Genomic DNA, 12353 nt, shown 5'->3' on the forward strand with positions numbered 1-12353 from the left:
TGTGATGATTTGGAATTTAAAGAAGAGGGTTGGGGAAATGTTCGCTTAGGTGCCTAAATACAAGGCCGTGCAAGGCAATTCTATTCTCGTTCCTTGGGATAGAGTGCGCAGATGCAGGAACCGGGCCGAAAGAAAGAAGAAAGTCGGTACTTACCAAGGGTCTTATTTTTGCAGAGAGGGAGGTGTCCCGGTACCGTGGCACGGATGGTGAGAGGAGGGCTGGACGTAGGCGCCCGGAGAGAAATTAGGCGAGGGGATAGGGGAGGGGATGAGGGAGGGGAGGATGAGCTAAACATATCTATCTATGTTATCCAGAGTTGTGGAGGGGTTGGCATACATTGCGTGCAGGTAGGTGGTGGATCTAAAGTTTGTTGATCCTTCTCCTACTGTACTTCTTTTGCTTTTTGTTGGGTTCCTTCCTTTCGCGGCACGGTTCAGGATGTGGTAGTGTGTTGTGTTGTGTTGTGTTGTGTTGTGTTGTGTTGTGTTACGGAAGGAAGCGCACGCGGGAAGGAAGAGTGGATTGATGCAGGGAGCTGGGGAGCTGAAAGAAACGGATTGTTGCATCGTACACGTGCTTTCTCGCGGTACTTACCGTACTTGTACAAGGCAGTTCAAGTACTGATGTGTCACTATCACAATTCATTGTTGCCGTTGTCGTTGCAGAGATAGTGGGGTTGAAGCAAGGGCAAGCGAGGATGTGATATAAATAGATATTTTTTGGAACACGCTGCAGTAGCGTGGTGCGGGTGGCTGGAGCCTCAAAAGGTCAGATTACAAGGGTTTCCGGGGAGGACATCGAATGGGATGGGCCGATGCGTGAAGCAGATTCGCTGTGAGTGACAGACAGTAGAGCGTCGGATTTATGGATAGATGGCTGCAGGTAAGACGGAGAAGAATTGAGTTAGTGATACTGTATGTGAAGGAATGTGCAGACAGATATTGAGGATATCTGGGTCTGGTCAGCAGAGACAGGGTCGGTTCTGTGGGATGACGGATGTTGATTGATCGCTTGCGAGCATCTTAAACGCTGAGGTAAAGTGATTGCCGCAGGGATGAATTTGATATTCGTTCGTTCGGACTCTGTGGTCGCTTTCAGCCTTGCGATGATTAAGGCTTTTGTCGATTTCGGTGTTCTCTGGATTGTACCGCATTACGCAAGTATGCCTCAGCAGCGGCAGGATCGGATCCGTGGTTGAAGAACAGGCCCGCAGGTTGTTGCGTTTTGATGGCCTGGTAAGGTTGATTGAAGGTTGGTTTGCGATACCGAGAGTTGAGGTGAAACAGGCAGATTTCGAGCCAGATTCTTGTTCTTATTTGTGTGTTATCAGAGGTTATGCGTTTCATGTTTGGGTGACTAATTCTTGTTTCTCGGTTGATACACATTTTGCTTCTGCATCATACCGTTCACATGTTGAACTTGGAAGCTCTCTCGGTTGCAGGAACAATATTCATGACCAGGATGAAGGTGTTGATATTGACGTACCTGCATATTTTGCTTCCATGTGGAAGAGGTGTGATGGCAAGAATAGAACTCTATCCTCAAAATATGGAAGCACATCGCACATGCCGAGGAATCCATGTCTGCAACTGGTAACCTTCAAAGTCCATCCTGTTGTCTTTCTGGAAAGCCATCCAGTCAACACGATGCAAGAGGTCCTCGAGTTTGAGGCATTTGTACATAATTTGGCTGCCAAGAGCTGGGGGGATAAATGGGACCCTGGTCTCGATATGCCAGTAATAATCACCACATCGAGGGTAATTAGCTGGAATGAGTTTGTGGTGGTCTGGTGCACAAAAAGACCTTGATGCGGGCTATTTTGGGACCTTTGAGAATCCTGACCCTGGCCTGTAGAAACGGTTGTCAGCACAAACCCCTGTGATGCGTGCGGGATTGGAGTGGCTGGAAGGTCGGGTACGGCTTGTGTAGCCAGTCAGAGGGCAGTTTGCGAGACTTGTGCTCGACTCAGGCGCTTACACGCTCGAGTAATCTGCCACTGAGGAGCCGGAAAATAGACGAGAAGGGGTGGAAATAAGGGAGAAAGGAGGGTGTGTAGGAGAATGCAAGGGAGAACAAGAGTAAGCGAGGTTGATGCCGTTGCTCACGGAACAAAGACAACTTGGCCATAAAGATCCAAGCGGGATCCAGCTGAACAATAGGGGAGATGATGGAACGGTTGTAGGGAGGAAGTTGGACATTGATTTGTTCGTTTGCTTGACGGTCAATTAGATTCATGGAAATGAGAATGAGAATAGAAGAGGATCATTCGTTGCATGAGAGTCCACGAATCTTGCCTCTAGGGACTTTTCTCGTGGAGATCTTTGGTTTCGTCGTGCGGTCTTGATACGCGGATCCAACGAGCATGATGTTTGGACGGCGAAACAATCGAAACTGATGACGATTCTGCTCGCTCGCAACGATTGAGCTTACGCTGAGGAGAGGGTGATTGGTAGGCTTTGTAAGGGGATTGCATTTATTGCTTCCATCTTATGTCAAATGTGACCTTGAGGATGGGATGAGTTCTCTATATGCGGCATTCTCCGTCAGCATCAAACTGCCCTCGACACTTTCACCTTGAGATGTTATCTAGAGACAGTAAAGCAAGCATATACAGACAGTACTTTGCGCAATGGAGCTGTTATCTGGCTGGGTTGAACATTAACTCTGGGCTAGACATTAAAGTGACTCGCAGATGAATGTTTGTCTCTTGACTCTCTTCTCAGTGAGCAACCTACCATCGAGTTTTCAATACCTGGGTACTCGGTTCTTCCTCGTCAATCGTTTCTCGGTGCGCGGGCCAATGAGTGATTGTTGCGAGCCTTAAAGAACTTCTGCCTCAGTCTTTCGCGCACTCCTCAATCTCCTGCCACATCTCCACTATTGCATCTCCCACCAATTATCCGTCCCCTGTACGGCGACCTTCAATCTCCTTCAGTCTTACCGCCATAATTCTACGGCGACCTCCGTCTCCTCTCCGCTACAGCCACCCCTCCTCCGTCCACGCGCACTTTACCTCTCACACCCCCCTCCCGCCTCTCGCCCACGCCCACACATTTCCTCTGCACTACTTGTCCGTCCCCAAACCAAAGCCAACACCGACCACCACCAGCTTCTCTATATTTAGCATCGCAACCTCTATCAGTCTATCAGGCTGCAAATCCACCAAAATTTCCATTGCAGAGCTCAGGTACATGATACCTGTCGACCGAATCTATATCACGAACCTGCTGCCCGCGAGCCATTCATTCTCCACGCCCATCCCCGCTGTATCACTATTGCGAGTGTTTCAGGTCCTGAGAACAGTACTGCACTGAAGACCCGTCGGTCGCATCGTCTCTTCTTCTTCTCTTCTTCTTTTCTTCATCACCACCACACACCACGTCGGCCTTGTCCTCGACCCGCCCTCTCTATTATACCGAATGCCCTCTGCGCCATCGACGACTGTATTCTAGTTTCTTATCGTGCGCGCGAACAGCTTGGATGTGTGCGATCGTCTGCGAGCATTGATCTTCCAGCTGAATCGCAGACCCACGTCCACTTGTTTCATTGCTTCCTCTGCCGTTTCCTTCAACTTTCGAGGCGCTGGATCAATTCATAGAACCTTCCTATCTTCCGCAAGATCGGCGCGTCGCCGCAATGGGGAGAAGAAAGATTGAAATCAAGGCTATCAAGGATGATAGGAATCGTTCAGTGTAAGTTGTACTTCCAGCCGCACGCGCTGCCCTACTAATCTGCTGTCAACAGTACGTTTCTCAAGCGCAAAGGCGGTCTATTCAAGAAGGCGCATGAGCTTTCCGTCCTCTGCTCCGTCGATGTCGCGGTCATAATCTTTGGCAATAATAAGAAGTTGTACGAATACTCGAGTAGCGATATTGGAGAGATTCTGACCAGATACCAATATGTACGTCTCCCTGCCCAACGCGCATATTCAAGTCTAACACTGCCATAGTATGGAGGTGCAAATGAACACAAGGGTCCGGCAGACTTCAGTGGGAAGGGAAAGATGGACGATGATGACGATGATGATGACGGATCTGGTCCCTCCCACCACGGTTCCGTCGAGCCTCAAATGATGCCTCCTCAATTCAACCAGGCCTTCCAACATGTCCGACATTCCACCCCATCTGCCTCGCCTCCAATTCCCAATGGCGTTTTCCCACATCACCCTCAGCAACGTCAACATACACCGCAGCCACAACCTGGATCCCGTCCTTCGTCCAGAAATGCTCCCCGTAGAACAAGTTCCAATCTGGTCCCACAGCAACATCCACATCCTCCTCCTTCTAATGGCGGATATGCTTTCATGCCAAACCCACCTCTCTACAATCCTCATAATGGTCCAAACCTACCTCATGCCCATGGTCTTCCATCGCATATGCAAGCCCCACAAATGCAAGCCCCTCAAGGCATTCCCCAGCAAGGACCTCAATACCCTAACTATGGACCACCCCAACCGCAACAACAGCAGCAGCAGCAACACCCTCATCCACAGCAGGTTCAGCAGCTCTATGCCGAGGAACAGCGCAGATCTTCGATGCCTCCAGCATTCCCTCAGCAAGAGAGACCACAATCGCGTCCTGAGCCTTCTCCACCTCAGCCTCAACAACAGCCACTTCCCCAGCCATCACCACCTCAGCACGAAGAGCCACAGCCAGCGCCTCAGCAGATGCTTGAGCCTGTGAAGCGGATGTCTGTCAAGTCACGCAGTATTTTCACGCCGATTGATGAATCTCGCTCTATCCTGTCTCAACATTGGGCCTCATCTACATCGAACTCTGAACCTGCACGAACTGAGCCTCCTACATCGAATAGCCGGTCTCAGTCTGTTGATACTGGTTCGGTCACTCGTATCAAGTCAAGCAATTCTCCTCCGCCTCCAGCTCGGGCTCAAACCCACAACAAGAACAGGAATGTGTCAATGTCGTCCATGCCAGACAATTTCACTCCGCCATCTCGTACCAATTCGGCCAGTATTGGTGGTGCCAAACGCCCTGTCTTGAAGGTGCAGATTCCAGATGAGCCGTCTCCGTCTAATGGAGGCAGTGCTACAGCAGATTCGGCATCCAGTCCTCGCTCCGGTACCAATGCAACGGGATCGCATAGTCGCAGGAATGGACGCAATAACTCAGACTCTCATTCGTCTGGTGTTGTTCTTCCACCTCCGTCTCCTTCTGCTTCAGCACTGTTGTCTGCAGGTGCTTCTGGTCCACCGAATCCATTTGCTCGACCTATGCCGGTATCACAGCCTTCGCAATCGAATTCCAATAATGGTAACATGATCGATACTCCAGTCTCCGCTCTACCATCGAGGTTCATGACCAATGAATTCTTGCCTTCTCCGAGCAGCTTCTATCCAGATTGGAACTTTAGGGGCAATGATAGCAATACGCTACCTAGCCCTCTCAACTTCGCCACTCCTGTTGTAGGCACTGGACCCAGCTTCTTGAGAGAAGATAGTGGTGGGCGCGAGAATGGGAATGGAACCAAGAGAAAGACGCCTGAGACTGAAGGTGGTAGTGATGGCGGAGATGCGAAGAGAATGAAGCACGATTAAGCTTCTGACCAGTCACTGTTTGAACTTCTCGAATTTTAGTCGTTGTGGAAGTATTCCGAAGGGGGCGAGAAAAGGTAATAGGCGGCGGTTTTCTTGTTTTTAACTTTTTTGCATTCCACGGCGTTTCTGGTTGGCGTTGAATCCATACTTATGGATCCGGACCTGTATTGATGATTTTTCGGGATCGACAGGAGGCAACTTTATCTACGAACGACGAAGAGCGATGATTGAGCTTGTAGATACCCTTGCTTCTGTCGATGGAGGTGGCGTTTTGGAATTGATCGTGTATGGGGGTCGGGGGATGGAAATCTGGGGTAGATAGATGATAGTAGTGAATGTATCGAGGTCTATCTTAGCCTTTTCGCGTTTTTGCTTATGTCCCTTTCTTTTGCGGTCTTGAGCATTTGAGGCAAGTGCCTACTCTTTGAATTGCGTTCGTCATTTATTGCTTTGAGGACAGGTTGATGAGAAGATGTTCACTATCACGTGCAGTACACGCAGTCAGAAGGGGCTTTTAAGCTCAGCTCCTCCTCTCTACAAGAGCGGGACTACGTACCGATTGCCCGAAGCATCGTCAAAGGTTGCTTTGACATATATGAATCTCATAGTTTTGAGAGCTTTAAACAATGCAGGTGTCTTGGTGTGCTATCACGTGGGCTGACTTCAGCCAACGCACCCTTTGTTTGGTGGGGGAGTCCAAAAGTTGTTTATTTGTTTGTTTGTTTTTGACTCTTCACATACAGTTGTGTTTGGAAGAGGGTGTAGCTACATTCATTGACAACAAAAATGACTAGGCTTTAGCCTCAAGTCAGACTACAATGAATAGCTACTCCTCATCGAACACAAGCGCGCATCTTGTAATAGAAAGAGCTTCGTAAACATTGCTTCACATCATATCAAGATATCTGTCTGTTTATTCTCTTGCATTTGCTTGCAATTGCAAGCTAACATTGTGACAAGAAGCCGTGCACGCGCCTAAATCGTTCATATCCATCAGACCATTCACTATCCGTCGCAGAACACAAAGGTTCTCATCAAATGTTCCATATCTTACTAACCATTCTTCCCTCTACTCAATACCTCATCAATCTTGCGTCTATTGCCCATACCTTATCACTCTTGTGTCCATTTCCCATACCTGACCCTGCACCGGCGGTCTATATCCTGGTCCCGGGCGCCAGTCATCATTCATACCCGGGTACCAGTTCATCCAGAAAAACGCCCCATCATCCCTCATCCTCTGCCCGAAGAGATCAATCAGTGGGCGGTTTGGAGACCAGCCATGCTTGTCATGGAAAAATTGAAGGTACGGAGCCCACGGTGTCCCAGGTTCATGTCTGAGACTTATGTGAGCGTCTCGCATGCCGATCATTTGCTCCAGTGTCATAAGTTCGTTGCGGGTGACACGTCCGAGGCCGTACGCGTACACCATGGTGTTGGGTTAGTTGGGTCTGTTCTTAGCCACGATTTTGCTGGATTCTTTTAGTTCGCGGTGGGATATAGGAAGGCGTATAGATAATGATGCTGAGTTGATGCTTCGAAGCTACTTGCAAGAAGAGGGAACGACAAGAGCATTCTATATAACTCAACTCTCATGATGCGTGACAATAACTCGGCTCATACGCCATACAACCACGATAGATGATTCGCAAGTTGTTGAAATAACAAGATCGAGTAGTGATTAACTTTGCACTCCTGTTCAGCAACCACTACCTACTACCTAAGAAGCATATCGACGCTCTGAGAGCTCGAGAAATAAGTTAACAGCTAGGCCTGCTTAGAAATAATGGTTCACTTTCTCATACTCGAATCACTCGGATCATAATTTGCAATTCACTCTCAATCGATCTTTTGAGCTATTCAATAGTCTTCATTCTCACTAGGAAGCTAATTCGTATTCTCGAGTTGGCTCTTCTTTCACCTCTCTGTCATCTACCGTATCAAGTGAGTTTATACTTCTCCTTCCACTCTCTCTATATAGTCTCTTGGATTGACTCTTATGCTTCGAGTCATCAAAGCACAACACAGGTCATCGTGAGCGTCGGCTCGAATTTCGAATCGCTTTCTGAATACTTGGATCCCGAATAACTGTCTGAAGACGAGTCGTCACTTTCATAGTGAGAATAAGCTGAGTGGTAAAATGAAGTATCCCAGTCGGAGTCCGGAGTAGAACGTTCGTCACTTAAAGATGCCTCGTCATCGGCATCGTTCACAGACTCACACCACTTCCCACACCAGTCCCATATCTCGATTCCAGGGATGGAAGCTTGGGACTCTGGTTCAAGTTCCCCGAAGTCAATGTGGAACAAATCATAAGTGAATGTTTGTGGAGCGTTCGTGGCATCTGGGACGATTTCTGCTTCGCTGATCGAGCTGAGCCACTTTTCAACCCGTGTTCTCATGATAGCCTCCTGAATTTCAGACTGCATGTTCTAGGCGCAGCCAAAGCTTTGAGGATTCGATCCGATTTTAGATATATAAATTATTTTAGAGTTGTAGTTGAGCAGAGGCTATTCGAAAAAGCTGAGTGTATGTGTGTTGAAGAACGGGTTTGTGATTCACAGCAGAGCTTACATTTTTCAGGGGTGCAGTTGCTCATGTTTTTCCGTGTCAATGAATCTTGTTTACAAGAGATGGCCAAGTTTGAAGTCCTATTACTGTCTTGAAACGAAGCACATGTATCAAACAAAGCATATCAATAGTATCAAAGACTGTGTGCTTAGTAAGCCAACAATGGGCTTTGAAGTAGGAAATGGATTTCCTGTGCGGCTTTAATCACGACAATGAGCTCTTTGTACGTTCCATGAGCTGTGTACACGTGCGTGCCGTAAGAACAATGGCTTTGTATACCATATCCCAAACGAGACAAGGTGGAGTTGCAGAACAGATATACTTCTGTAAACATAAGATGCGCGACATTACTTACAAGAGACTTTAGACCATTAACCTCAATACAACAAACACACACTCAATACCAACCCAACAGACCAACCGCAAGCATGCTTGACGATCTCGTTATCCTCCTCAAGTCTGACAGCGAAGCTCTGCAAGACACATCTCAACTCGCTGTCCTAAGCGAGGAGGACATGCTCTTGTATCCTGCAAATGACGACGGTCTCGAGCCCACAGAAGGCAACGAGTCATCAATCAACACAGAGCCACAAGCTGACATACCACCAGAGCAAGAAACACCAGAGCTAATCGAAGCACGTAACTGTAGTACATACGCAGGCCTACCAGCCTCCGATCCGATCCCGCACCCGGACGATATGTACACTTCGGGGCGGCCAGCAAACTTTGTAAACTTCAAGCCAGTCTTGAATGAAGGCACTGGAGAACTACAGTGGAAACGAGTGAAGAATTATCGGCGCGATCCGTTTCATTATCGTATTGATAGGAGACGGATATGAGGAGTACTGCTGAGTCTTGGTGTAAATAGAAGAAATACGAAATGTTGGAAAGTATAATTTGACTCTTTGAACGTGACTTTGACGTGATTTATGCTTAACTTGTACGCAATTTTGACATTGAGATGCTGCACTAGCAGACGGCTGAGTAGTGAAAGCCATGTGTTGGAGAAATGAAGCATTGCCAGACTTTAGATGCGTTCCAACTCATGCAGTAACTCATGTTCTCCAGGTGATATTGCCACCATGAAACACTTGAACGTTTCTCGTATTTGGTAAACAAGGCAAGGGATTCTATCCAGCCTGCCAGAGCATTGAAGCCTTCAATGTACAATCTAACACCAGACCAACATCTCAATAGCCATCTCGTATCAATACACAATAGTCGAACATACAAGCCCCTTTCTATCCCAACGTAATCCCTCAGTTCAAATCAATAATGCACCGATAATTCGAGACGCTCAACGCCGTACCATCCCCATCCAAACTCTCGTCATCATCCTGTATAACAACAACATCGTTCGACGTGTCCGTAACCGTACATAACGTTTGACTGAGCAGTACCTGGAGACTGACTGCTTGTCCGAAGAATTCTAGAAGTTCCCCTGTGCTGTCCTTGTCCAGGGTTGCGCCGGTCGAATCGACGAATTGTGTGTAGTCCGCCGAGGCATTTGTTGCTGATGCTGGGATGGCATCTAATGAATGTCAGAATTGAGAAATAGGTGATGGAGAAAAGAAGGAGGATTTACTGCTGGGAGTAGTAGGTGCTGGAGATCCGTAGTTACAGTCTTTGAATATGGGCACCTGGAAAGGACTGCCATTGTTGACTGTGACTTTCACGTTTGGTGGCGAGCACGCAGTGGCGAATACTGCTGCAATGCAGACGGATAAAAACAGAAGTAACATTACGGTGACTTTGGTGAGTTTGCGAGCTGGTCGAGAGTATTGGAAAACACGAAGGCCGAACCAGGGCCAGAGAAGGCAATGCTTGCTTCACTTATACAGTGCAGTGCAGACGGGCAGATATCCAAGTCTTTCGCAGCATGGTATTGATAGTGGTAGCAGGTGGACTTTGGAATCTCAGGTATGAGTCGTGTACCTCGGTCTTAGCCCAGGCTACGAAGATATTGTTTCCCGAACTTAGCAGAAAAGACAGAATAGACTCGACGAGAAGGAATCCCCTGATCAGGTCGTCCAGATATTTAGAGACGTAAAATTCCCGTGCCAGTCATTCTTGAGATGATCGACGACCATATATTGATCAAAGAGCAGGACGTGGGGTGTTTTATAAAATATCTAACGCGGCGCTCACGTCTCCCAACTAACGGCTCTGAAACCAAACTATGAGTCTCGGCACGGCGCCCGGGGCTGTGGATCGGATGGCGTGAGAACACTAAGTCCGCGAATCGAGTCGTTTCTGGCCATGTCGTTTCAGGAAGTCCAACCTCAGACAATGCATCCTAGCCAAGAAAGCCAGATTGGTGGACTCAACTTTCAGGGCAATTTTAATCTAAAGCCACTTGAATTTCGATATGAAGGATGAAAACACACAATTGAAACTAAACTCAGGCACTTGACTTGTTTTCCTTGGAGACGAGATCGTGTGTTGAGAGGACGAAGGCTGTCAGGAGTTGTGGTGTTCGTCTCCGGATCGTCTAAGCGAGCCCCTGATCCGACAAGGCTAATCCTCGTCTGAATCATGCATGTCATAGGTGGTCTGAGGTAGGCACAAAGTTCCCCAAAATAAGGAATACTTGGCTGAGTATACTTCGCACATTGGCATCTCATTTGCGGAATCTGTTTCTCATTCAAGCATTATGTCGTTCATATTCGTAGGCTGTTTTATCCTTCATGCACCATTGCCATAGCTTTTCACTCGGCTCCAGAAAAATGCCTTGTCGTTTCTCAAGGTGAACTCGCCAGTATCGTCTGTTAGCATATTATAGTTCCAGAATCCTTGCCAAACCAGTTTGTTGTTCTTTGCACCCTTGCCAACACTACGTAGAGAGAGCTTCATCCGATACAAGTACTTGGCATTGGCCCCCTCTGTCTCGACAAAAAGATCTCCTTCAGCATCCTTGAGATCTGCATCCGGGTTATCGTCGGGATGCGATAGCCGCCAACGTCCTCGCAACGCGTTCTGCATGGTTATGGACGGGAGATGCGGTGCGAGCCCACCACGATGAAGCTCTTGGAGCTCTTTTGTCAGGTGGTGAACCACGTCTGCAGGTTCGTCAGTCGTCAAGAGACTGATCACCGTTCCGTCTCGGAAAAAGCGTAAGTAGCGATAGTAAGTCACAATGTGGACAGGGCTATTCCAAGTGACTTGTGATGCCGAAGCTTGTCCAGGTCTGATGTAGTTGACAGTGCTGATATAGAAGCCATTGAAGCGAATTCGGGGTCGAAGGCGAAACATCGTATGCCAGGAAGACGAGTAAGCACTGACGATAAGTGCTTCGGTGATAGCTTCCTTGGGGAGAGGCTCGTGGGCATCATCCTCGCCATCCCCTAGATCAGGAATATCTTCCTTCAGAGGTCCGCCAAGAACTTCTCGTTGCCACTGATAATGCATAGCTCCAAACCCAACTTCGGACCCAAGGCAGACTCTCTTCCAAATTTGCTCCTCCGTTGCTACCAAATATGCTAGTCTCTTGCACACTTGAGCAAGTCGAACAAAAGAAGCAACATCGAGGATGGCCACTTCCTTCAGGACATGAACCAGTATCTCCTCTGGTAAGTCCACGAGTGGACATGGTGGAGCTGGAGTGCCCTCAATAGCTGGTGGCGCGGACTCAATCGAGAGACTCGCAAAACCAGCAATAAGTTGTTTGATAGATTGTGGGGGCCCGTCTAGGGAGTGGTGTGCGGGATTTGGTACTGTGACAGGTGCGTTCGAAGGGTTCGGGTTGATGGGTTTCGAGACAAAGGAGGAAGGTGGGAAATGCTTGTTTCTATATTTTCGATCGACCTGGTGGTCCATCTAGAGAATATTAGCTTCTGTCCCCAAAATGCAATTGAATCCACTCACTCGAAATGCTTTGCGGTAGAGGTTCAAACTGTCTCCAAGACTTCCTTGGTTCTCTCTCTCTACCGCTTTCTCATAGTGATCCAATGCAGATTGTGGTTCTTGATCAACCGCTTTGGAGCTTTCGGCATGCTCTTCTCTGTCTGCAGATCCATCATAGCCTGAAAAGACTTGAGGCGCATGATCTTCCTCTTCGTTCACTGCTGGAAGCTGGACGTTGCTGGAAGAGAGGCTTGTAATAGGTGGGGGTCTGCGTGTTGCCTTTGAAGACTTTAAGCCTTTATGGGTATCGTTCTGTCTTGCCGAAACTTCTGCGCGCCATTGCTGGCGGAACTGTTCTAATTCTGGGTTTGTATCTTCCATAGT

General features: G+C 48.1%; 5 protein-coding genes across 5 annotated transcripts; 1 reads left to right on the forward strand and 4 right to left on the reverse strand.

The window, feature by feature from the left end:
* The first annotated feature begins 3476 nt into the window (after window positions 1-3476).
* LY89DRAFT_26322 (uncharacterized protein) lies at window positions 3477-5657 on the forward strand. The gene is made up of 3 exons (XM_018206290.1): window positions 3477-3693; window positions 3746-3902; window positions 3951-5657. Exons 1-3 carry the CDS (start codon window positions 3638-3640, stop codon window positions 5553-5555), a joined length of 1818 nt encoding a protein of 605 aa, XP_018079002.1. The 5' UTR covers window positions 3477-3637; the 3' UTR covers window positions 5556-5657.
* Window positions 5658-6651: 994 nt separating this feature from the next.
* On the reverse strand, window positions 6652-6987 carry LY89DRAFT_663370 (uncharacterized protein; the record flags this gene model as incomplete). Its single annotated transcript, XM_018212699.1, has 1 exon — window positions 6652-6987. The coding sequence occupies one exon, from the start codon at window positions 6985-6987 to the stop codon at window positions 6652-6654; it is 336 nt and encodes a 111-aa protein (XP_018079003.1).
* A 467-nt stretch (window positions 6988-7454) lies between these two features.
* Window positions 7455-7984, reverse strand: LY89DRAFT_745612 (uncharacterized protein; the record flags this gene model as incomplete). Its single annotated transcript, XM_018221076.1, has 1 exon — window positions 7455-7984. The coding sequence occupies one exon, from the start codon at window positions 7982-7984 to the stop codon at window positions 7568-7570; it is 417 nt and encodes a 138-aa protein (XP_018079004.1). The 3' UTR covers window positions 7455-7567.
* Window positions 7985-9385: 1401 nt separating this feature from the next.
* LY89DRAFT_727668 (uncharacterized protein) lies at window positions 9386-9868 on the reverse strand (the record flags this gene model as incomplete). The annotated part of the gene is made up of 2 exons (XM_018219181.1): window positions 9386-9657; window positions 9712-9868. 2 exons carry the CDS (start codon window positions 9866-9868, stop codon window positions 9386-9388), a joined length of 429 nt encoding a protein of 142 aa, XP_018079005.1.
* A 943-nt stretch (window positions 9869-10811) lies between these two features.
* Window positions 10812-12350, reverse strand: LY89DRAFT_663373 (F-box protein pof7; the record flags this gene model as incomplete). The annotated part of the gene is made up of 2 exons (XM_018212700.1): window positions 10812-11942; window positions 11991-12350. 2 exons carry the CDS (start codon window positions 12348-12350, stop codon window positions 10812-10814), a joined length of 1491 nt encoding a protein of 496 aa, XP_018079006.1.
* Between the last annotated feature and the right edge of the window lie 3 nt (window positions 12351-12353).

The sequence above is a fragment of the Mollisia scopiformis genome (genome assembly GCF_001500285.1).
Source record: "Mollisia scopiformis unplaced genomic scaffold LY89scaffold_1, whole genome shotgun sequence".
NCBI lineage: Eukaryota > Fungi > Ascomycota > Leotiomycetes > Helotiales > Mollisiaceae > Mollisia > Mollisia scopiformis.